Source organism: Mytilus trossulus, chromosome 9 (genome assembly GCF_036588685.1).
Source record: "Mytilus trossulus isolate FHL-02 chromosome 9, PNRI_Mtr1.1.1.hap1, whole genome shotgun sequence".
In the NCBI taxonomy this organism is placed as follows: Eukaryota; Metazoa; Mollusca; class Bivalvia; order Mytilida; family Mytilidae; genus Mytilus; species Mytilus trossulus.
Window position 1 is genome coordinate 65,216,500 of NC_086381.1, and position 27,556 is coordinate 65,244,055.

At 31.7% G+C, this 27,556-nt stretch overlaps 1 protein-coding gene across 3 annotated transcripts; it reads left to right on the forward strand.

Annotated features, from left to right (window-relative positions):
- The first annotated feature begins 133 nt into the window (after positions 1 to 133).
- LOC134683250 (MOB kinase activator 3B-like) lies at positions 134 to 27,293 on the forward strand. 3 transcript variants are annotated; one of them, XM_063542425.1, is made up of 7 exons: positions 134 to 239; positions 15,333 to 15,483; positions 17,703 to 17,796; positions 18,295 to 18,434; positions 20,390 to 20,505; positions 23,952 to 24,038; positions 25,113 to 27,228. In XM_063542425.1, exons 1-7 carry the CDS (start codon positions 189 to 191, stop codon positions 25,140 to 25,142), a joined length of 669 nt encoding a protein of 222 aa, XP_063398495.1. In that variant the 5' UTR covers positions 134 to 188; the 3' UTR covers positions 25,143 to 27,228. The 3 variants fall into 3 exon arrangements, with proteins under 3 accessions (XP_063398495.1, XP_063398496.1, XP_063398497.1); XM_063542426.1 differs by having other exon boundaries at positions 25,192 to 27,228; XM_063542427.1 differs by lacking the exon at positions 15,333 to 15,483 and adding an exon at positions 15,654 to 15,804 and having other exon boundaries at positions 150 to 239; positions 25,192 to 27,293.
- The last annotated feature ends 263 nt before the right edge of the window (positions 27,294 to 27,556 follow it).

The following is a 27,556-nucleotide window of genomic DNA, read 5'->3' on the forward strand; positions in this document are numbered from 1 at the left end:
CTTTATATGATATTATATTAAGATTTTAAAATCAACGTTTTTATAAAAGGCTCACTTTTTACGTTTGAATTAATTCCCAATCTTTAAAATAATATAGTTTGAACCTATCAGCGTACTTTTTGATACAAAAAAGTGTACCCTCAGCATCACTTCAGCTTCCGGTTTCGCATGCGTAGATAAATGAAAACATGGCTGGAAGATATGGATTTGCACAGTTCTTTTCTAGAGACAAAGTAAAGGTAATCTAAACAACCATGTAACATTAGAACGTATGCTCATACCAACAAATTATTTTTAAAACGTATCTTTATCAAATACGTTATACCCAACTCCAGTAATGGTGAATAAATCCACTTCTTTACTTGCCTTACAAACGGGTCCTGTTGTCATTGATAATTTTATTGCCAAACATAGAAATTACATGATCATCCATGGAGCGACACATTATAGCTTTTAAACGTTTTAAGTTTTAATTCACAATCGTTTCTTTTTTTAATGTGCATACTGTATTAAATTTCAGAATAGCTGTAACAGTTTATTGACATTATTTAAAGTACCTCCTTAAACAAGGAAGTATGGAATTTCCTGTTCTCCAAATTGTATACTAAACTAGTTAACACCCCTTTCACACATATTAGATATTACAGTTTGAGCAATGTTTTCAAATCGGTATCTTGGCACATATTGCATAGACTATTGGGTGTTTATTACCTAGGCTTACTCCTTTTCACTTCTAAATAATGGATTAGTTTTACTTTCATTTTCCTAGTATTTAATGTGTGAAATTTTGCTTTATTTATAAAAAAAAGCCATTTATCATACTTTATCGCCATGTGCAGAGAATATAAATATAAATTGAGGGAGATTAGAAGGAAGATGCTCATTATTGATCAGTATATGAACTTACAATTGTACAATGCCATGAATGCATTACAGTGGCAAGATTACCATTATTCCCCCCCTCCCCCAACCACCACCACCAAGGAAAAAAAATATCATCAAGCAAACAAACAACAAAAAAACAATCAACATACCTGCCAACTTTTCAAAATGCCCATGGGGTTTGTCCTGCAAGATGGCTGCCATAGTCCTAAAAAAACTTCAAGGGGGCCTTTACATGTATATACATTTTGATGTTGTTTTTGGGCTTCTTTACCCTTTTATAAGCCTAATATCATTGAAAAATTCATTTTTAGCTCACCTGGCCCAAAGGGCCAAGTGAGCTTTGCCCATCAATTTGCGTCCGTCATCATCTGGCGTCCGTCGTCATTGTTAACTTTTACAAAAATCTTCTCCTCTGAAACTACTGGGCCAAATTAATCCAAATTGGCAACAATCATCTTTGGGGTATCTAGTTTTAAAAATGTGTCTGGAGACCCGGCCATCAAATCAAAATGGCCGCCACAACTAAAAAATAGAACATAGGGGTAGAATGCAGTTTTTGGATTATAATTCAAAAACCAAAACATTTAGAGCAAATCTGACATGGTGTAAAATTGTTTATCAGATCAAGATCTATCTGCCCTCTAATTTTCAGATGAATCTGACAACCCATTGTTGGGTTGCTGCCCCTGAATTTGTAATTTTACGGAAATTTTGCTGTTTTTGGTTATTATCTTGAATATTATTATATATAGATAGAGATAAACTGTAAACAGCAATTATGTTCAGCAAAGTAAGATTTTCAAATAAGTCAACATGATCGAAATGGTCAATTGACCCCCTAAGGAGTTATTGTCCTTTATAGTCAATTTTTAACAATTTTCATAAAATTTGTAAATTTTTATTAACATTTTCCACTGAAACTACTGGGCCAAGTTCATTATGGATAGAGATAAATGTAAGCAGCAAGACTGTTTAGTAAAATAAGATTTACAAACACATCACCATCATCAAAACACATTTGTCTTGAATCAATCTGCTTGACCTTTGTTTAATATTCACATAGACCAAGGTGAGCGACACAGGCTCTTTAGAGTCTCTAGTTACATCACTGGTAGACCTATTTGGCAAATGACCGCGATTTTTGGCAAATCTCCGCGGAACGGATAAAAAATAGAGGTTTATCGTAAATTTTCCGTTTTATAGAATATTTTGCGGTTCTCCGGAGATTTTCCGTGTCTCAGGGAATTATCCGTTTGTCCGATTAAACTGGTGTGTATTGAGTCAGTGATAGAACCAGTGATGCGTGAGCGACGGTTATTAATAGATCGTTGTATAATCCGTTATCTGTGAGCAGCGGTTATTAATAGATCGTTGTGATTATATACACTGTTTACAGTCAGATAAAAATAACCGTCTTATTACCATTTTCAGTCGAGAAATAAAAATCGGTGGTTTTGATATTAAAGTTTAGTTCAATAAAGAATAATCTATTTAAATGTGACCAATGAACAGGAAAATGCACGTGGTAACTTTGCAATACTACAAATATGTTCACCTTACAAAATTCTTCTTTGTTGTCATGTTAAGATAAATCAGTTACTGTAAAAACAGTAAAAACAGGGTCTTAATTACTGCAGATGCCGTAACCCGACATAATGTCATACTGATTTGACACTTGTCTAGTGTGAGTAACACCTGCTGTGATATTTTTGCAATACAACATGGACAAGCGGAAGGTCATAAATCAATCTGTTGATCCGAATTTAACTTTACCTGTACAGATATTTATTTATGGAGGATATCATAGATACATTTAATAAATTGTATTGTATTCAATGGAGATAATTTAAATACACAATATAATTTATTCAGACATATTTGCAGGTATACATTGAACATGTTTATTCCAAGGTTTGATATTGAATGCTTTTTTTTTTTTCTTTTTTTTTTTTATCAAACTTCGATCTGATCAGTCTCGTAGATTATAAACGAGTAATTCGTTTATAGTTACACATTGTTACTCTTCTAACGTCTTTTTCTTTGTGCTATTAAAAAAAAAACTCCCAATTTTCCACATCAGATCGACATTTATATATATATGAATACTGGAAATCTTTTTTCCGTCCGACACCACGCTCCCCACAAGAGCCCCAAGATATAATCATACCTGTCAATCACTAGCCGCAAGTTGAACATTTTGGTCAGCCTTCCTCGTGCTTTCAATTATGACATCGTTGCGAATTTATTTTTTTTAAAATTGACATGTGAAAAGAATAAAGTGATGGGAAGTTTATTTTACGACCTATCAGAACTTCTTGTGATTCTAATAAGATTTTTCTTAGGCCGCATTTCTTTCTAACAAGAATTTTGTAAACGTTGTGTCGCGTGTGTTACTGTTTTCTAAACGATACACGAGTAGAAACAAATACATCGTTTGATAAATCTTTAATGACCCTGTTTGAATTTTCAATAATGCATGCACATGTTGTTGGTAATCAGACTTTTTTACAAACGTAGAAACAAATACTTCGTTTAATCAGGTTGAAGTCGGAAACAAATGGAGCGTTTGTACTAACAAACGACAAACTGCAGAAGCATTTTTAGCGTTTGCATAGTTTGTCAAAGTTTATGTAAACTTTGCAAACGTATGTTTGAAAGAAATGATCAAAACATGTGCGAGCTTAGCCGTTTGCATCGTTTGTGTTAGAAAGAAATGCATCTTTAATGAGTCTGAATCCGTAACCGTCAAAATAGCATGCTTTACAAAAAGATCAGCCAATTCAAACGTTTCTTTACACAAAGATGATTTTAAGTACGTCATACATTACATGTAAATTAAACATTTATTTAAGTAAATTTGTTTGTGTATCTATCTTTTTTGTATCTATCAATTTGGTTACAGGGTTGTACCGTGTGGTGCGTTTTCAGATTCATTTCTCAACAACTTCCTGTGAACCGAAATATTTCGGCAGGGGTATCAACGGCGGCAAGCTTACAGTTTAACTTGCTTAAATTTTATTTAAGGGAGCTACCATTTGATTTTTATGGGGGGGGGGGAGGGGGGCTAGGATGAAATTTGAAAAAAAAGGCAGGACAGGATTTTGAGTTAAAAAAAAAGGCAGGATGAGTAACTTGGCAAAAAAAAAAGGCAGGATGACAATTGTTGTAAAAAAGTCAGGATAAGCTAAGAAAAAAAAAGGCAGGACCGAATAGACTGAAAAATAAAAAGGCAGGACAGAAATTACAGACAAAAAAAAAGCAGGACAAAATTTTTCATCCTAGCCCCCCCATAAAAATCAAATGGTAGCTCCCTAAGTCAATTTATTGAAATAAAATTGAAAATGGAAATGGAGAATGTGTCAAAGAGATAGCAACCCTACCATAGAAAAACAGCAGCAGAAGGTCACCAACGGGTCTTCAATGTAGCGAGAAACTCCCGCACCCGAAGGCGTCCTTCAGCTGGCCCCTAAACAAATATATACTAGTTCAGTGATAATGAACGCCATACTAATTTCCAAATTGTACACAAGAAACTAAAATTAGAATAATACAAGACTAACAAAGGCCAGAGGCTCCTGACTTGGGACAGGCGGGAAAATGCGGCGGGGTTAAACATGTTTATGAGATCTCAACCCCCCCTTTACCTCTAGCCAATGTAGAAAAGTAAACGCATAACAATACGCACATTTAAAATTCAGTTCTAAAGAAGTCCGAGTCTGATGTCAGAAGATTTAACCAGATAAAATAAACAAAATGACATTGTTTTTGCAGAAGATTAATCCAGACATTAACGTACTATGGCTTCCCATTTGTTCCACTGTGTAGGATAACTTATTTACGCATTACATCATTAATAATTACCAATATTAAAATGCTGAAATGCAAGTTGAATACTTATTATTTTACTAATTTGCGTTTTGGTTCCGTTCAAATTTGCTGTTATATCATGTATAGATTCCTTGATTTTCATAACTTATCTAGTTTCAGTTGTTAAATACTAGTCAGTAAAGAGCTAAATATTTTGCCTTCCAGCAGAGCCAACAATTAAGCATCAGACGTATACGTGATACATTAATCATATACATATGTAATATCAGTAATGGACTCCTAGACTTTTTCTCCTTTTATAGACGACTATGCAGTATGGGCTGTGCTCATTGTTGAAGGCCGTACGGTGACCTACATGTATAGTTGTTAATTTCTGTGGCATATGGTCTCTTATCCAGAGTTTTCTCATTGGCAATCACACCACACCTTTTTTTTAAACGGACTCATTTAGCATTTGTTATATTCTCAACGGTTGAGAAAAACTCCATGGATGACAAGTCAACTGGGGTTTTGAGTTGAACATTTTGATGGTGTATGTTTATAAGGGTTTGAATAGGATTTATATAGAAGAAGAGAGAATATATATGAACAAAAAGTGCACAACAAAGGGCCAAAAAAGTAAATAAAATAGACACCAAGAAAACAAAGAATATAGAATAATGGGGAAAAATATGAAGACTACAGAAAAATTACTTACAACTATAAGACAATATTCAAGACCCTCGTGTGTGTTCAAATACAATCTGTATACACTATAGTATATATCTTGCTATAAAGTTCCGTTCTCAATGTTATTTGCTCGAGCATGACTGTCTGATTCTATTTAATTTTTAAATTGATGTCCAGTGGCAAACATTTCTAGAGTCGTGTCATTCAGGAAGTAAATACAAGAATAAATGAATCTGTTCATGCGCGGGTTGGTTAAAATAGAGCTCCCTACATATATCTTGCTTAAAAAAATATTTATTTTTATACTCAGCTATCTTCAAGGCACTATCTTCTGCTCTTACATGAAATTGTGATACTATGAAATTGACTAATAAGATTTTATTTTAGATTGCCAAAGTTTGAAGTAGTAGAGACCATTTCCGTGACCTGTGTTTGTTGCACTCTGTGGGTAAACTCCAGTAGTTTTTTTTAGCCAACTGAGATTTTAATAACTTATTTTCGAATGATGGAACCATATCAAAATAATAAATTGAACACGGGTTTGACAGTCAGTAAACTGTCACACAAGAAATAGATTGAATGTTGCATGTACACAAGTCCAATTTGTAATCTTGTCTTTACGTCCTTCCACATTCTTTTTTTTTCAAAATTCGGGATCCGCTTTCGAATATATTATGGGAGTCTGTCAATGGAGCTAGAGATACATTTAACTACCTTGACTGGCTACACAACCCTTGCACAGTAGATAAATACATCATACACAGATACACTGGCTGGTTAAAGGGACAATAAACCAGAAGTGTAAATTGCCCCAGGTATTTTAAGTATATTGTGTAATGTGTCAACAGCCACGTGTTAGTGAATTCAAAGATAATCAAAATGATCTAATTCACGTAGTAATCTACCATGCAGCTACGCATCATCGCACATCGCAAATAACTAGCTTTGCATTGTAAGATATTTACTTATACCCCCGCTTTGAAAAAAAGGGGGGTATACTGTTTTACCTCTGTCTGTCCTTCCGTCAGTCCGTCAGTCCATCCGTCCGTCGGTCTGTCAGTCAGTCCGTCCCATGAATATTTTTCGTCACATTTTTTGTCAGGAACTACACTACCAGGATTTCTGAAATTTGGTTTCAGGCTTAATATAAGTCAGTTATACTTGGAACTTGATGCGTTTTCAGATAAATCACTCAACAACTTCCTGTTTACCGAACACTTGATTGATTTTACACATGATAGCCAAGTTGAAAATTTTTCTCAGGAACTACAATACAAGGATTTCTGAAATTTGGTTTAATATAAGTCAGCTATACCGTGGTAACCAAGGTCTGTCGTTTTTAACTGTTTATATGGGAATTGTTGAAAAAGTCATAGTTCAAATTCATAAATGAGCGTAAATAAGTGTTCCGTGAAAATTGTTTTCGAATCTAATTTGTTCATAATTCTTTTATGTAATAAAATTCGTACCTTCCCTTGTCTGAACACCAGCATGGCTAAAGGTATTACTCCCAAATGTATTGTGAGGTGACACGTTCAGGTATTCAAGCGATTTCATGTCGGACTTGCAAGTTCATGCATCGCTTCACTTCTAAGGGTATTGATCAGTGTATACGACCGATAACTTGAAACTTTCCATTTTGAACTATCAGGTGTATAGTATAAATCTCTGTCTTGCGTGTCCGATATACTAGTCATTACTAAACGCATAAGCTTGTTTATAAATTACATTTCTGGTGTAAAGAATATTATTTATAAAAATCTAAATAATTCCAAAAAAAAAAAGATTTGATAAAATAAAAATCCGTTTTCACATTTTTTCAAAGGGTAAATTTGGGGAAATGTAAGTACTCGTTCTCAAAAGTGAAGGACAGTTTGAAACATACAAGAAATATTGATTTAACAAAAATATACGCACTTATCGACCATTCTTGTATACGCCTTGATAGAAAGTTACGGAACTATAGATAATTGCAATTCAAAATTATATAAATTGCTTGTTACACCCTCAGCTGCCACTATATGTAATGCTAAAATTGAAAGAAAAAATTGTTTTCGACTTGTCGCGAAAAAAATAGTTTGTTTTTCGTCACAGGCGAAAAAAAAAGTTTGTACCGAAAAAAAAAAAAACATAGCCCCCCCCCCCCCCCCCCCGAAAATTAAATGGTTGCTGCCTAATGTACAATGATGTGAACATGGTTCTGAAAGTACATTATGCCAAATTTCCTGTTCCGACATGCATGTTATATATGCCACTGGACAAACACTAATTATCCCCAAGGGATGTGAATATTTTGCTGGAAAACTATTGAGTATCAAAGTTTCAAATTAATTTCGGGATTTATTTTCCTTCTTGGTATTCAATATTCAATAACAGAAAAAAGAATAAACTGCTTGTCCGCTAAATAGGGGTATTTTATAGTTATATTAAAAAATTGGGATATATGACATTAAATTGGTTCTGTCTTTTTTTTAAAATCGTTAAAAAGATGTGTGTCTAAGGTGTACGACACAAGAACCCTGTAATACTAGTACGAGAGAATAGCATGTAAACATTCCTTCTCAATAATATGGTTGTATTGGAAATCTTGTCATACAGATTGACAACTCATGGTCCGATATGCATGTAATATTTGCCACATGACGCCCATAGTTCTTTCTACCATCATCATCTTATTCTTTGATATTGCTGTAAACATCGATGGTTCAAACCCAAACAAAATGGGAGTAATGTACCTTCTGATAGCTTCTCCGTGTTATACACAAATACATTTTATACATAAAGTTTGCAGTATTAAACATATTCCTCAGAAATCAGTTATCATAAAACCATACGAGTTATGATAAAACATAAAAGAATGCACTATGTAAACTGGAGTAAAATTATGAGACAGTTCTAAGCACTACATGTACATGTACTATAGTAAAGTTGTAAGTCTGTTCTGTCACAAAACTTGTAAGCGATGGTCCATGCAGTTATATTCATGTCTGGAAATGTCCTTGGCTGTTTATCCAAAAGATATAGTCTGTTTTTTTTCTGTTTCCCATCGTTTTTTTGAGAAATGCATTTAAGAGTGAATCGTTAACTGGGTAAAGACCAGTGGCAAATATCTCTCTGTACGTTCTGTCGATTTGGGAAGATATTTTCTAATTCATTTGAAAATATCTATATGTGTTTGCAATGTTCAATGCTTGCATGGACTTTGAAAAGGCGCTCATAAAGCTAACTAAATATTATTTTGATAAAAAAGCGGTAATACAACAAATTTAATTTTTCAAGCAAATAATTCTGTAAACATCGCGTGTGAGGGTTTACACGGAGTTAAAAGAAAAGACAACAGGGCAAATCTGATGAGAAAAAAAATCCAGAAAATTCATAGTAACAGGAAATTAAACAGTAATTGAAACCCCCTCCTCAAACAAATGTACCTCATGACCTGTATTATGCTGAGGTACAATTTTTTTTGTGAAAAAAATATAGAATGCTGGAAGTGTTTCGATGTGCTATTGGAAAATCCTTTGAAAAAATGGGTAGGGTTCACCAGGCCACGGCTTAGGTAGCACTTCACAGAAAATATAGTTACAATTGAGCCACAGAATGTTTAATAACCTTCCAACCCTGGCCTTCTAATACGTTAGGCCAACTGTTAGTGTCATACATGCAAAACTACAGACCTATCTACGGAGTGCTACCATACTCACATGCTCCCGATACTAGTATGCTGAAGAAGTAATGAAATTAATAGAACCAGCTAGAGCCGGATTTAGTGGGGAATGGGGTTGATGGGAGTTTTTAATAGTCTTGATTTGATTGATTGATATACATGGAAGTTTTTAACGACACTGACTCAATGACTGGCTATACAACACATAGAAGTTTTTGACGACATTGACTGCCTAGACAGCCCTTTGAGTTTCTCAGTCGGCTATAAAGGGGGAATGACACGGTGTCCGCCCCCTTTTGTTGAAAAATAAATATTGATTATATAGGGAATCACTTAGGAATGACTGGAGCTGGTCCTCTCATGAAATTATCAGTTAGTCTCCCCTCTCCTTATGTATAAAAAAATCTGGATCTGCCACTGAAAACAAGTTTAATAAATTAAAAAAAAGAATGTGTCTCTAGTATACACGGATGCCCAATCCGCACTATCATTTTCTATGTTTAACAGACCTGGGACTTTCTTTACTTAGTATAGAAAGTCCCTGAGTGGACTGAGGAAATGAGGTAATTCTAATTTGGCATTAAATTTAGAAAGATCATATCATTGTGAACATGTGTACTAAGTTTAAAATTGATCATTGTTGATTGGATATCAACTTCATCAAACACTACCTCGACCAAAAACTTCAACCTGACGCGGGACAGACGGACGAACGAACAAACGAACAGACAGACCAGAAACAATGCTGAGAATGGAACATCCTAAGTATATATTTTTAATCTTTATTGCAAAATTACACCCATAAGGGTCAAGCAATATAAACAAACATTTGTAAATACAATGTAATATAAGGTAATCTTATACACTCCCAGTCCTGAAACACAAACAAAATTAAAAGTCATCTGATTGCAATCTTATAACTGTTAATACTGATGAAGTCGCTTTATCATTGATTTATAAGATACAAGTTGTGACCTTCGAAATTGTTTTATATTATTTTATTTGTATATTTTCCTATAGACTTTTAAGGTACCTCCGTTGTCCTTAAAAAAATCCCTTCCATAATATCCAAAACTTCATCGTTGATTTGAAAAAAAAATGATTTTAGATTTTCGATTATCAATTGAAATGAACCTACTAGAGCCTCAACTTTCAAGCGCACAATAATGTCAATCATTACACATAACTTTAACCCTGAATTGACATTCCACAATCGGTCAGTATATAACATCACCTGTGTTTATAGTTACAGGGTATTTCCCGCCGTTGGAAAATCCCGTGCAGTCGACACAATTGATTTTTAACATTCTCTATCATGAGCGAGGTCAAGTTTTAGATCAAGTTAATTACATATATTTTGAACGTTAATTATTTAATTATTAAAAAAAAAAACGTATCATCATTTCTTTTCTTTTCTTTCTTTTTGCTAGTATAGTAAATAAATCTCAGTCCCGGAATGTAGATACACTTAAATTTAGACCTGGAAGTGCCTTCTTATAAATGGAGAAACTGTCTTTCACATTAAAATTTAAAAGAATATTATCGCTCAGGCATATTTTAAATTTTGTAATAAGATGTTTGATTGTTGGTTGTTTAACTTCCAGTGGCAAATATTCCATATATGTCAGGACGAACTTAGTTTTAAGATCGAACTCTCAAAAAATAATTGAAAAACAGTAATGATGACAGAAGAACTTTAATACGTGTGAAATAACCATCCAATCTTTTAAATATAACTTATTTATATTTCAAAAAGTAACAGATTAGTTTACAAGACGTGCATTGACGTACTTTCATATCTTTAAAATGGAACTTCTTTGTCTAAAAGACAACCCACGAGTTGTCGAAATCCAGTTGCATGCATACTATATACATACATATGCATATTATGCATCGACGATCGTTGTATTACGTTACATAATGCTATACCAATTGACCCCTGATATCAACTAAGGTTAGAACTTCCTATAGGCCGTTCATTTTATTTTTGTTCCAATAAACGGTTCTTGAATCAATTATAATTTCTGAAGTATTTACGATGAAAGCATTATTCTCAAATCGTCTTACACAATGATAAAATTGTATTTATACCACAATTGAAAAGTAATTTAATAAAACAAATGACAGATGAACTGATTAATTATAAAGATGAATGTTCATATATATACACATTCGGACTAAAATTCGCAACTTGTCATTATCTCATCGTAGCATATTGTTAATGTTGCTAATATATGCCTTCAACCCAAGAGGTATAAATGTGCATTTCATTCTGAAAGATTAATGGATCAGCAGGTGATCAAGATCGTTTTAAAAATTCCTATTTGCCAATGAAGTTTAAATGATCTTCGGCCTCAGACATACACATGTATTTTTCAATCATAAAAGTAAACCTTTAACCCCGAGAAATATATAATCTGTTTCTCTCTAAATTTACAGAAACATTATATTTTTATGTGATAAATTTTTGAAAATTCCGTATATCTCAATCGATTAATGATAGTTCTGTAAACTTCTACATATATTACAATCTGTACCTCAATACAACCGTCCCTGATCACACTTAACGGATAATACAACGATCAATTAATGATTGAACGTCGCTCACGCATAACGGATTATACAACCGACCTTTTAATAACCGTCGCTCACGCATCACTGGTTCTATCAATGACTCAATACACACCCGTTTTATCGGACAAACGGATAATTCCCTGAGACACGGAAAATCTCCGGAGAACCGCAAAATATTCTGTAAAACGGAAAATCTACGATGAACCTCTATTTATTATCCGTTCCGCGGGGATTGGCCAAAAAACACCGAATATTTTACAAAAATCGCGGTCATTTGCCAAATAGGTCTACCAGTGCATGTATGTTTAAAATTGTTGACAAAATTTCTCTTTCAAAATTTCAATTTGGGAGCCTCTATGGGGGAAATCCCCAGCAAAAAGTGACAGTTGGCAGGTATGAATCAATACTCATGAATCATGATTGAGAAAATCACTTGTTTAAGTACATGTAAGTCCCGTGACTGAAAAAGGAAAGTTCGAAATTAATTTATTTTCTTTTATCATCATGATCATTTCAATTTAAAATGTTTCTTTTTCAATAAATAGTTTAATAAAATATAAGATAACCTTGGTATTTAAATATACACTTTACCAGCATGAGTATTGACCACTTGCATGACTTGACATGCTTGAGGAGTATCATGAGTCATGATACTCCTCAAGCATGTCATTCCCAAAAATCACTTCTATAAGTATCATTCTTTTAATTTTGGTTTCAATCCTATTTTGTGCTTAAACTTTAAGTATAAGATCAGCATTAATCTCACCAGGGCCTTTTTATCATTTAAGCATCCTGATACCATGGTACTATCTTGGATGATATTATAATAGAATGTATAGGGGACATGGTGCTATATCTTTTGGAAAACCAGTGCTACATGCACATGATGTATGTTATTTTCCATAGTGCTATTTGAAAATTCTTGATCAGTTAGAAACATTTATTATTTTCATGATTGTTGTCTGTCTACTGAGAAAAAATGCCAGAAAAACAAATCTTACTGCCATACATGTACAACATGATGTACAAGTAAATTAATTTGGTTGCTTGCATTGATTACTATGTTTCAAGTCATGCTAGTAGGTTTTAAAATGGTCTTTCAGTATTTACATGGACAGAAAAGAATTTTTATTTAATTCTAGTTGTAATTAATTTGTGAATATTTATTTGTCATTAGGACATAATTCAGATAATTGTGTTAATATCAACACACATTTTTTGGCAGTGTACACCCAAATGCTTAACATTTTATGCTCATTTATTATTATAATAATCATTAAATACCATTTGGTCAAATATACACATGCATATGTCATGTATATGTATAATGTACATTGTAAGTAAAGAAATGGCTTTGTGAGGAAAATATAAGAACATTGAATCGAATGGACACTAATTGCATACATGTAATGACCAAGACATGCAAGATACATACATGTATACAAAATATACATGTACACAATGTACATGTACTACATGTACAGATGTATATATGGACTTGATATACATTTACTTCGATACATGCATGTTAATGTACAAATGTATGTTTTATTATCATTAAATAATCATGTTAATGGAACACATAAATAATCATGATAATCATATTATCTTTTCTGAAGTAAAATTAACAACAACTGGTTGTATCATGTGTATGGCAAAATTCCAATAAGGATATTACATTGTATAATGCACTTGTATTTTATCAGCTTTAGTCCCAATTCTTGTAATCTATCACATGACATAGAAAAGACATACCCTGTTGTCACAAAGTACTTGTCAATCAATTGTACATCTTATCCTTATACTGCAATACTGATAATATAGATGGCCTTGGAATACTTGACATTGTAAATTGTTTATTTAAGATTTATATATAATACGGTGAAGTCTTTCCTGTATATTATATAACATGCTTATAAAGATCTAGATTAATGTACAATGTATATACATGTATCATGTATCTGAAACATGTACAGACATTTGAGGTACATTTTTTACATTGGTTGTCCTCTGTTTATATACATTTGTAGTTCGTACGTGTTTCTCGTTTTTATTTAGATTAGTCCGTTGGTTTCCCCGTTTGAATGGTTTAACAGTTAGTTTTTGGGGGGCTTTTTTTAGATTACTGTCTGGTGTGAGCTAATGCTCCATGTTGAATGCCTGCCTTGACCTATAATGGTTTACTTTCAATGTTTTTATAAATCCTGTAAATTGGATGGAGAGTTGTCTCATTGGCACTCACATGACTCATGCCACATTTTCCTATATCTATATACATGTATCTATTACCAATAATATGACTTTAAATCTTTCCTTTTTTGGACACATTGAAACAAATTGAAAGATTTAAAGTAGCTGAATTTTTAGCTGGCCCTATACTTTTATATATAATCATGATAATTATTAATATCAGGGACTAAACTTGGGAATTTCAAACTGGGAGCCCAGACCAGATATTTCATAATTATTTTCTATATGTTCAACTTAACTTTATCTGAAAGTTTAGGGGCCGAGCTCAAAATCTAGGAGCCATGGGCGACTGGGCTCCCTTTAAGTTTTTTCCCTGAATATGGAGCAGTGATTTTAAGATAAAAAAAATTGCAGTATTTTACTGAGAGGACAACATGGAGGAGTTATTGTAAATTTATTCATTTTAACTTTTCTTATGAATGTATGATAATCCTTGACTTTGATGTTATAATCACTCACTTACACAGTCTTCACGCTGAGTGGCAGCCCTGGCAGCCCTGGCAGCCCAGGCTAGTAAAATTGCTCTCGGGCCTGTAAAAATCATATCTACAGGCCAACAGAATCTAACTAAAAATTTTCAAAAATTGAGCTCTGGGCCTGTAGATTTAAGAATTCGTCGTGAAGACTGCTTACAACTTAAAAGTGTTTAAAAGTTTCAAGTATGATAACAAGCGATTTTAAAGTTTGGGCATTGGAATTGTTGTTGGACAATGTTAGATGTCAAATTATGTTTACATTTTTTTCTATTTTTGAAAGCTATGAAACATTTTTTGTCAAACAAGTTGTCAAAAGTTCCATAATTACATGTACATGTATATTACAAGAGTCAGATCCTTGTTTAGTAGATTATGTACTGTACATGTTACAATGTACATGTATATCTGATTGATTATGAAACCATTATACATTTTTAGCTCACCTGACCTGAAAGGTCAAGTGAGCTTTTCTCATCACTTGGCGTCCGTCGTCCGTCGTCCTGCGTCCGTCGTCCGTCGTCCGTCGTCCGTCGTCCGTAAACTTTTACAAAAATCTTCTCCTCTGAAACTACTGCGCCAAATTTTACCAAACTTGTTTTGTAACTAAGTCGAGATTGTATTCATGATATTATAAAAAAGACACATGAAAGAATACAATTTAAAAAAAAAAGATTTGTTTAAAAGTCACACTAGTAATGACCTAAAGAAATGTGACTGCAACATGTGCAATGCAAACAATGCTTGACTTAATGTGATGAATTGAAACTGTTGTAAATTTATTTTGATTATCATGATTATAATGAAGATTATTGAAATACATGTACCCCGGTATCTTAATTAATTATAACTTTCTTGTAAGTACCAGCATACACATCAACGTCACATGACATGCATGATACAGATTCTAAAGAACTTTTCTTAATATGTATATTTTTTATTCAAATGATGTATTTTATTATATATTTTAATGTGCATGTATGTTTTAGACATTTAAACCAAAGAAGAAGTTTGAACAGGGTACTCTCAAATTTAACCTCCATAAGCAGGCCAATGCATCACTGAGCTCCGGTATAGATCTGAAGGAGGTTGTCAGGTTGCCGCCACAAGAAGATTTAAATGATTGGATTGCCGTGCATGGTTGGTACAATAATTATACATGTATAAACCACTTCCATTTCAGATTTCAAAACTACATCTATGGCAGTGGAGTCTGACAGCTTGCATGTTTATACCGATACAAACATCTGTAGCTTCATATATCATTATATACGTATTTATACAAAAATGTATAATTCATTTCTTTGCAGACTTTTAAGCCCAAGAAGCGGTTTGATCCTGGTAGCTTAAAGTATAATTTACATAAGCAAGCAAATGCTTCTCTTAATTCTGGAATTGATTTGAGGGAAGTTGTTAAGCTACCGTCTAACGAGGATTTAAATGACTGGTTGGCTGTTCATGGTGGGTACAAAAAACTACATTCCGCATCAAAGTAGTGCTTGTATTGGAATGGCCACAATCCATCAGACTGATCATTGTGTATCTTGGATTGAAAATTAAAATATGCGATCAGAATGATTCAAGTCTGACCTCTGCATACATACGCTTCAGTAAACTTTTTAACGAGCTTTTGATGTATACTCTTAATTGGTGTCGGACAAACTGCTAAATACATGTAGTAAACTTGCATGTGTACGTAGACATCAGAAACTGGCATGTAAATTTTATTGTTGAACACCTTGAATGCACATCATGCACACACATTTGTACATGTATCATGATATTGTTTTTTTTTGTTTTTTTTAAGTGTACAACTAAAAATGTATATATATATCATTTAATGTTCGAGTACACAGACTGTTAGATTTAGAATAAACTAGGCTTATAGATTGCACATGCACACATGAATGTATTGTTATATGAAAATGAAAAAAATAAATAAAACATTGAATTTATTCACATCCAATTTTTAGCATGAGATGTTATTTATCCTTTTGTCACCAATCAGAGAATTAACCTTCATTGTACAACTATACATGGGGAAGTGATTTCTGAGGTATGGGGAAGTTGTTTTCTAAATGTTGACAAACAAACTATTTTTAACGAAGTGATGTTTATCTTTTCATTCCTTGCAAATTGATTACCAAATTTCCTAGTAATTTCAGGCTTATTTTACCTTATTTGGGTAAATAATCATGATAATTCTTCAGTTGAGATTGCTATTAACATTGTTACCATGGTAAAATCACCAACTATCATGATCATATTGTTAAAGCCAAATTAAGTTAGCAGTTAGTATATAATATCTTTGAGAGTTTAGAACAGATGCTGTCAACTAATAATCAATTGTTAATTAACAATCTGATTTTAACAAATGTTTAACTTTCTTTATCATGTTTATAACATTTATAATGTATTAATATTTTTTTTTATTGAAAGGTAAATGGGGTTATTGAATTTGTAGCAAGAAAAACAGAACCATAGAAATCACTGAACCTAGTTCAATCGCCCATTAGGAAATATTTATTTTGAGTGCAAGTTGTATGATCCCTAGCGCCTGTATCACACCTTTTGAAATACTGAAAATTTATCAAGAATTGTAAAACTCATCAGAACTTTTTTAAATGCATTCACTCATCACAGAATTAGAGATATACTGTCATGACCATGGATTCATTTTAATAATTTGTGAGATACCAATTTTCTTACCATTAATTAGGTATTTGTAAACTACAAATTTTAATATATAATCAATAAAGTACAAATATGCAGACCTTGCCAAAACCATGACAATTGGCACCCACGAAAAAATGAAAGAATCTACAGGAATAAGTTTACACATGCTTTTATTGTTACACCATGATCCAGAAATCCTTTGACAATGTCTGAATACCAAATATTGTGTTAATGTTGTAGCATACTTAGTTTTGTAAAACATGATCTTGTTATTAGACTTAGACTTAATTTTGTCATGTTTGTTCTACATGTATCTATCAGTTAGTAGTTTTACATATTTTTTATATTTTTTGTGACATTCATTTCATCTTAGCTACGGACAGAATGGTTGGGAAAGGGGTGGGGAGTTTATATTAGCTGAAAGATACAGAATTTTATATAGAAGATTCAAAATTGGCTATTTTGCAACATTTTATTTTCATGTTTATTTGGGTATTTTTCTGATTCAAGACTCATGTACTGCGCAACATACTCCTGAAAGTCAGTTAGTGAACACAACAGGTAACTTATCCTTATTGTATTAATGATAAGGCTAAACTATTGATCAACATGCCGATTAATTAATTATGTACATGATGTATATGACTTTTTCTAGAATAATAATGCCTTCTCTTATTTTACAGTTGTAGATTTTTTCAACAGAATTAACCTGTTATATGGTACTATATGTGAATACTGCACTGAAGAAACATGTACCACAATGTCTGGTGGTCCTAGGTAAGTTATCTCCCTTTAGAGTCAATACCAACTTACATTTGTAAGTTATCTCCCTTTAGTGTCAATACCAACTTACATTTGTAAGTTATCTCCCTTTGCACCAAAAACAAATTATAGTCATTCAGTCTTTTTGAGTTTTGTTTAAGTCGTAAACATAAATATGTTTAAATCTGAATTTTGTATTGTCAATTTTGCAGAGTATCTGTATTATGAAATACAGAAATAATTGCATGGTGTTTGTTAATGGGAATAATGTGACAAGGTGAGTTTCCAGATAATTAGAATTCACATTCCGATAAGTGATATTTGATACATGCATGTCTGTTTGCAGCTTTCTCAAAATGGTAATATAACAACAATAAATGCATTCAACACTTTCTTAATTTACAATATATATAAAAAAAATAAGTCTCTCATATCCATCAAACTGATTTTACCCTATCATGGATTAAACAAAATTCAAATTTTATTTAAAATTCATGATTTATTTCGTTTCAGATATGAATATCAGTGGTGTGACACAGACAGTGTGAAATACAAAAAACCAACAGCATTACCAGCTCCTAAATATATATCATTGTTGATGGACTGGGTAGAATCCCAGATTAATGATGAAAATATATTCCCAGTAAAAGTTGGTGAGTTATGTCCCTTGGTCACCATTTAAAAATCAATCTGATGGAGTTTCTAACTAACAATGATCATTTATTTCTTACAGAAATTGGTGAGTTAATTCCTTTCCTAATCTCACAATACAGTGTAGGACACAGCCGGTCGCCTGGTCGCCAAATGCGACCAAAACCTTGCTTGGGCGATTAGAAACTGTAAAAAGATAGATAGTTACTGACCCAAAAATAAATCATTGGGCGAGTGCATTATTATTCTCAAAATCGTAATTACTCCTATAAATAAAACATCCCAACTTCGGAACAATCATTTTCGGATATCCTCTGGTCACATCGTTGAAACGTACAAGTTGAGGAGGTGTTCCATAATTGGAAGGATATACATATATAAGAAGAATAAATGCAATAGAATATTAACATGGCGGATGACAAACACGTCGTGTGTGATATTGCTTGTTTAGTGGGTCAAATGAGGCTTTACTGGCAATGGTGGTCGCTAAACAAATTGTGTTTTATAAATGATAATGATAGTCCTTGACAATAAAATCTCGGAAAACCAACTAAACCAAACAAGTACAAGGGAATTATGAAAAGAACTCCAATCACGGATACAAATGAGAAGCTGTCAAAATATTTTCACGGAACCCCCAAGGACAGAAACAAGTGATAAGAAAATATTACGTTTATCAAATGTCTTTTGATTTTGTTTTGCACTGACATTTTGTACTGAAATACAAACTTTGAAATGACTGACCGGATAGAATATCGCGGAAATTATCAGTACTAATTTTAATATATAAATTTCGCAGCAAACTGTACATGTTAAATTTTAAACGGAACAACAAAATCTTCCAATGATGAGCACGTACTACATCACTATGCAACCGAAACCGGTAATTGAACTTCACTTCTCGCTACTCTCATGGAATGAGAGGTCACCTTTTCCTCTTCAAAACCCTATATTGATCTATATTATAGGCACTAGACAGTGAGGTTTCATGGTTTTTTTTTCATTTTTTATGACTCAACACGGAAAAAAATTTGGGTAAAATAATTGGGCTACCAATTGGCATTTTGGGCCTGTGAAGTAATTTTTTAACTGGCCCAAAAAAAAATTTCGGGCCAGCCAAAGGCTGGCCCGACTGTCCTACACTGCAATAATCAGCTGGATGGATACACTGATTTTAGACGATTGACGAGATATGTTTTTTGTTTACCACAGAAATACTGTTCCAATGGAGCATTAAACTAATGATGAGAACTTATTCACTCTGAACTATGCTGAGTTATATCCCTTGTTTACCAAATTGTTATCCATCAGATGAAGTTGCTGATTATTTATTAAGATATTCCCAGAAAAAGTTGGTTAATTACATAAATACCTCAAAACTATGGATGCTTCAAACTAATGATGAAAACATATTCACGGTTTAAGCTGGAGCGTTATTTCCCTTTGTTTACCAGAATAATATTGATTAGATGGGATTACTGATATTGATAAAAACATATTCCTTGAAAAATTTGATAGGTATTATTACCAACATAAATACTGATGAGGTAGCATCTTAGTAAATTATGTTCTCTTGTTTACCACAAAAATACCAATTGGACATTGTTGGATGGAGTCACTTATTGGTGATGAAAAATTATTCCCTGAAATAGTTTTTAAATTACTTTCCGTTGTTTACTTAGAAATTTTTGTTCGAGTGAAGTATCAAACTCTTGACTAAAATATATTCACTGTTAAAGTTGGTGAGTTATGTCCCTTGTTTACCATTTGATTGAGATTAAAATATTTTCCCAGTTTATGTTGTTGGGCTCCTTAGCTTAGTTAACACAGAAATACTGTTCCTAGCCTCATGTGAGTTTTTATTGTGAATAAACAAACATGTGATAAAATAATATCAAAGATTTTCTATCAACACTGAATAACAAAAAATGATTTGTTTTATATTCTTCTCTTACAGGAGTACCATTCCCAAAGAATTACTTACAAGTGGTAAAGAAATTACTGACCCGACTATACAGAGTTTTTGTACATGTGTATATACATCATTTTGATACATTAGTTGCCTTAGGTGCTGTAAGTATATGGGATTATTTCCCTTGTGCTGCTCTCTTTTTTGGAGATATGTTAAAGGTCATCTCAAACAGATACTGTCTCAATGTCACTGTTTTCATATTTGAATTGGGCTTAGCATGATGCTAGATTAGAAGATATTTTGTAAGAATGACACATGAAAGTCAAATTATTGTGTGTGAAAATACCAAACAAGTTAGGCACACGCAGAACACATGAAATTACAACAAATAAATAAATAATATTATATTATAAGCAGGATACATACAGAAATCTGACAAAACAATAAGTGGGATCTGGGTTCTAGAACTCCCAATGAGACCACCTTCATAGCAATTTTTCAAAATGCTTATGATTCAGGCTTTGTAAATACAGTCGACTCTCGTTATCTCGAAGTCAGCCGGACCAGAGAAATATTTCGAGATACACGTAGTTCGACTCAAACAAAAACCGGAAGATTGACAGAACAAGGGACACAACTCTTGCTTAGCTTGGTAAAGCTAAAATAAATCCGATTGAATATGGGAAGGGGATCGATATTCTGGTATCAGATCGATCTATGTATTTGTATGTCATGGTCTTTCATTATTATAATAACATTATTTGTACTTATTCAATTGTTTCAGTTACATTTTTTTTGCTATGGCTTTTATCCGAGTTAGTAATTTCTAATCGATAGTTTCGTTATTCGGGTAGTTTATAGTTGACAAAAAGGTTTATTCTCGGATACAAGAGATTTTAGATAATTTAAATTTCTCTTCATTTTGTTTTATCTCACTCTTTCTTTTCAAAAGAAAACACAACAAGATTAAAGATGCCGATTGCGTAGTTTTTAGGTGATCATCAACGGAAGTCATAATCCTTACTTTATACACACCCAAGCTCATGAGTTTAAATCACAATTAATTGTTTTGTAAACATTTTAAATTCTTTTTCTTGAACATTTACAATGTATCACTAATTATTTATAAAAATTCTATAAAAGATAATCTCCAGTAAACACTCGTGGAAATAGCATGTCATAAATGAATACAATGGTCAGTGACTGGAAATATAATTACACGTGTATTGTCAGATTACCTCTTCAATCCATTTAAATGCCGGAGGTCATGTTTTGACATATGTGTATTAGTTCGAGATAAATTATGAATTTTGAATGCTTTTGTTAACCTTGGGATCGTTAATTTAGTTTGACTCAACCGAAATTTCGACTCATCCAATTTCGACTCATCAGGAGTCGAATTACATACATTTATATGGAACAAAGTTCGGGACCACGTGAAAACTTCGATTCATCCGAAATTTCGAGTCAACCGAGTTCGAGACAACGAGAGTTAACTGTATATAAAATCTTCTGTCTTGTGACCAAAAATCTAAAAAAAAAAAAAAAAAGCAAATCTATAGTAAATCTATAGTATTTATAACTCTCTTCACTTTTGGCTCTTTTTAAAAAACAAAAACAATTTTAAGGACCTGTACATGCAGCATGGTTGTTTAAACAAAATCAAAGAATAAGAATAAGAATTTTATTAGTTTGAAATCCAAACAATAGGATTGTTACTAAAATACACAACAAAAAAACAAACAAACAGGCATATTAAATTACAAAACGATAGTCAATAAACAGTTACACTACAAACATGTAGCATTGAAAGAAAAACAAAAACATAGATTAATAGTATTAATTATAATACTATTTTTGACAGCATGCCTCCTCTTTAAAGTTATGTATTAAAATATTATGCTTATGTATCAAAAAATATGTTATAATATACATTACACAGTTCATATATTGACATTATAATTGTTTCTCTCATTATACATTTCACTTATGTAGTTAATAATGATAAGTAAAATATCACATTCTTCGCAGGAAAATATAAAATCAAATTTATTTTCTTCACTCATGGAATTAAAACAGGGGACAATATTAGAAATTTCATTAAACGTTTTTATCCTAGTTTTATTAATTTCTGAACATGTAATGATGAAATGAAATTCATCTTACAACTCTTTATGGCATAAAGGACATATTCTATTTTCTAGAGCTGTTTTGTTGTATCTTCCACGTTCAACAGCCAACATACTATTACTTATTCTTATTTTAGCATAATTTTTTGTAACATTTTTATCTAAATTCAATAAAAGGTACTTTTCTAGTTCATACTTAACATTAAATTTTCTGTAGGTTCTTAGTTTATTTCCATTTATTGAATTATCATTAAAGAGACAATTTTTCCAAAATATAATGTAATTTTCATTGAGCTTCTTCACGACCGCTAATAGTAATCGTTTTTTAGAGAAGGTACATTGATTTTCCCAAACATGAGTGAAATTTAATTTTGAAAGTAGCATTTTAACTTTTGAAGCAAATCCATCATTTAACTGCTTGTTAGCTTTATAAACATTATATAATAAAGACTCATTTTCATTTGACTTTAAAATATGTAACCAAAATCCTATAGAAGACTTAAGGGCATACGATACAGTTACAGGGAAGGTAATGACGTTGCTAACGTAATTTGTTATTTTCGCGACGTCAAACTGTGACATACCGGGAAAAGATGCGTTTTTCGACTGATTTTTATCATTCTAACTGATTCAATTTGAAAACGAGTTCATGGACCCCTATTTTTCAAAACGGCATTTGGTTTCATTTTGCAGGGAGATTATGTGACCCAAATTTTATAAAACTGTAAATAGAGGATTTTTTTTTATTGTGATAAACATGCAGTAAAAAATTACGTTTTTTCCTCAATTCATGAACATTTGATAAATTTGAGTCATTTCTGAATAAAAAAATGCATATTTTTTAAAGATATTTGTAAAATACAGAAATTATCGATTATTTAACAAAAAACAATTTGTTTTTATCTTTTATAACAAAAAAGTTATGTCTTTCTTTCGAAAAAGAAATTACGGCCACAAATCTGAATTTCGAGCAAACATACAAAATTTCGACCTCATTTTACGCAAAAAGTAGCACATGAAGGTATATTTTTTATTACATATTTGATTTAATCAGGTAAAAAATAGCCTATATGCAAATTTTCACGAACTTGTAAATACAGGATCAAAACTGTATCGTATGCCCTTAAGGGCCTGTATACCAATAGGGTACATTCCCAAAGAGAAAAACACACACAACATACATACTATCAGATGTTATACATATGAAAATACCAAAAACAATGTGTACCATCAAAAAGTTCAATAGGAATGATAAGGAAACACATAAAAAATAAAGTTTAACACTCTTGTTCTCTAAAAATCATTCTGAACAGGTTAAACATCATAAAGTAGAAACTCAAAATATTGGCTTAAAAATTAATACAAACATGACAAAGAAAAAAACGTTTAGGAAAAGTATTTATTTAAATGGATAAGAAGTTATGACATTTTAACAAAATTCTTCTGTTATAACTAATCCAATACGGCATGTTTTGTAGGAAGCTCATGTGAACACGTGCTATAAACATTTCTATTACTTTGTGGTGGAATACAGCTTAGTAGATAAGAAGGAACTGGAGCCTTTAGTAAGTAGTCATCATTTTATGCAAATCGGTCGAATGTATATGACGCATAAAAAAAAAAAACTCAAAAATATTGAAACAGGAAATCCTGCTTTAAGTAAGATGTATATGCCAAAGCTATGAAAATAAATGATTGTCAATATTTTATAAAATGAGGATAAAAAATAAGGTATATGATGATTGCCAATGAGTCCGCTAACTATACGGACAATGAGCGCCAAAGATGTGAAAATTAACAAGTAACCATATGACCTTCATCAATGAGAAATACTCGCGCATTATACATGTACATGATGTAGTAAGCTATGAAGGTCAATGAGATGACATCAATTTTGAATTATTAATTAAAAAAAAACCACTGCTCCGATATTCTTCATTAAGCAGAAAGCAAATTATGCAATACAGCAATCATCAACAACCAATTGAAGTGAGGCTCTTGATCACCTTTGAAGTGTTATTCAAGTGCTTATCAGTTACTCTGAAACAAATACAAAAAATTATCTTACAATTCATGTGTAAGTAATGGACCAGTATTAAGCTAGAAAAAGACCATTATAATTTTATATAAAACATGGGTTTTTTTCAAGTATCTTCAATATATAATTCACTTCACATTATTACTAATGAATTTGACACAAAAAACTGTAGCAATTAGGAAAACTTTTTCTGCTGTTGTATAATCGCTGCTTTCTAAACTCTCAGCACATATTGGTATTGGAACTCTTTTGTGGTGTATGACCTAATTCAGATCAACAGTATTGTATATTCACAAACAAATATAATACCAGTGTACCTCTTACTCTATTTCTTACAATACATATTTATTACTCTATGGTTTATCTGACATAAAATAAGAAACATATTGAAATTGTTTTTTTACAACTGATATAAAATTAGAGACATATAGAAATGGCTTTTCTAATGCATTATGGGAGCTTAGAACTATTGCACATGACTTACCAAATCTGCTGACCACAAGGTAACACCATCAATTCTTGCTTGACGGCATGGCATGTAATGGATCAACACTTCGAATTGATCACAAATTAAATTAAATTATTGTTGTTTACTTCTCAGCGAGAAATGACCGAGAAGATGTGCCTCTGATGGTCATTAACCTCCCTCTGATGGCCTTTTACATCCTTTATCTTTACAGAAAGACATGACGGCAAGGATATGTCACTAACAGATTTTATCAGTTTGTTAATAATTGATTGTTAAGAATAACAATAATAATGTTACGTTGATTATGAAGATGCATCGAACCAGGCAATCATGTAGAAAAAGAAGAGAGTAAAAAAAAAAAGGTTTTTTTTGTATTTTTAAAACGGGATATCTGTGAAATTATTGTATTCTTGGGAACAATTTTAAAAAGGGAGATTATAGGACAATTCTTTTAGATTTACATTAGATTATTTTCAATAATTTATCTCTCAATTTTGAATTGAGTTATAGTACTTTTTTAGTAAAGTATTCTGGGAAGTTATGTAAATATTTTTTGGGTGCTAAAAATAGAGTTTCAAAATTGAAAGGCAGCATACATGATTGTCTGGTTTGAACTGTTCATTTGTTGAAGAGATGCTCGTATTAGGACTAGTCAGGGAAATATTGTAATTTTCTGTATTTATATCTCCTTGACATGCAACTTGTAAACTTAAAGATATGTATAAGGTAGAATATGGACATGTTCAGTATTTAAGTTTATTTTTTAACACATTTTATGTTCTAGCAAAAAAATCATCTTGACAATTTCATGACTTTTGCTTATTGAATTTGCAATAGGAAATATCTCTGTATGGTCAAAGGGAGATAATTGATAAAATATTGAAGTACAAAATTCTATTAAACACTATTAAAAAACTCATTGATTAATTATCCTTAAGTTTTTAACTTTTTAAAACTTTTTTATGTTATGTTTTTTCTTAGAAATTTGTTGATGTAAATTATTTTTGTTGCTGTTATTTAACTTGAAATTTAAAAAAAAAATATTTTGTTCTGCTATCATTTTGTTTCCAGTTTGTGCCAGTTTTTAATCTGTCTTAAATCATTCATGCATATCCTTCTAGTATCTTTTTTTGTCAATGAAGAGTTTCATGTAGTGTTCACATGTATAATTTATATGCATATTTCATAATTTTTCATGTGTTATATTGTTTGTATGTGTTTATATGTCCCAATGTTCTTATTGTCTCTAAAAGAAGAAAGAAATCTACACTACATGTACTATGTATGAGTTTATTTATTAATGATTAAGCTATTTATAGATTTAAGTTATTATTTAATGTCTATATGAATCTCTATTTCGATGGTTTCAACCAGATTTTTTAGAAACTTAGTTTAAATGATTGATAAAAAATTGTATCAATCATAATGAAGTATTTAGATACTAAATTTCCAAAGAGTAGAAATTTAAAATGAACTTGACATTTTATAAATGGGTAATCATGTGTCCTGTTGGAATAAATGATAGGGTAATTTCTTTTTGTTTGTTTGAAACTCACTTTCAAAAATTATTGAGAGCAACAAAAGACTGATATATGATTCATATTCCTTGCTATAAAAACTAGTGAAGTGAACAGTAGAATAAAGGATATGAACAAAAGAAAGAATTCAAGTTTGTTTAAAAATTTAAACAATAAATGTATCTATGACATGATAAAAAAAAGTCACTTATACACATTTTGATAAAAAATACATTTCATTTTTATTTTCAAGTGTTTTTTTTTTACCCCAAATATAGATCACATAATCTTAATTTGTCAACTACAGTATTTGTCCTTATACATTTATACAAACAATTATTCTGATACTTTACTTGTAGGAATTAAAAGAGGAAACACTAACAAATATATCTAAATCTCTCCTCTGAATCATATAATTTTGTTCAATTTATATTTTTTATGTGAGAAAGGAATGGTTCTTTAGCATACATTTTCTCTTGCATATACATGATTAATTCCTTGCCATTAAGATGAGATTAATTTATTTACCGGTATATTTCTTTTTTAAGTTATTTTAGTTTTCTCAAATAGGGAATAAAATGTAGGTAGTGCTACTGCTTTTTGGGTTCAGGTTTTTTATGTTGCTTAAAGACCTGCTATTGTAATTACAAATGCATGTCAAACATTTTTTAGTAAAATGACAAATGTATCAAATGTATATGTAAAAAATCTTTTGACATTATAAGAAAGTTTGAAACCATGATTTCATGTGTATTTTAATCTTTGAATTTATTTAATTTAGAGATCTCAATCCTATGCAGTGTTCTATGATGATCTATTTTTTGCATCAACGTGTTGTGAGAATTTCATAGATTTTACAAGAATAGACTTAATAAACAAGATATTTTCTCAGAGGAAGAAAAAATGTATTATCTTATGTTCTAAAAATGCATACATATAAGATTTAAAACAGTCTTGAGTGAAATTATGATAATTTCCTGAAATTTTTTGAATTTAAATGGTTTTACCTTTTTATCTCATTGATTTTTTGGCATTGTTTTACAAGCCACTGCTGTTGAA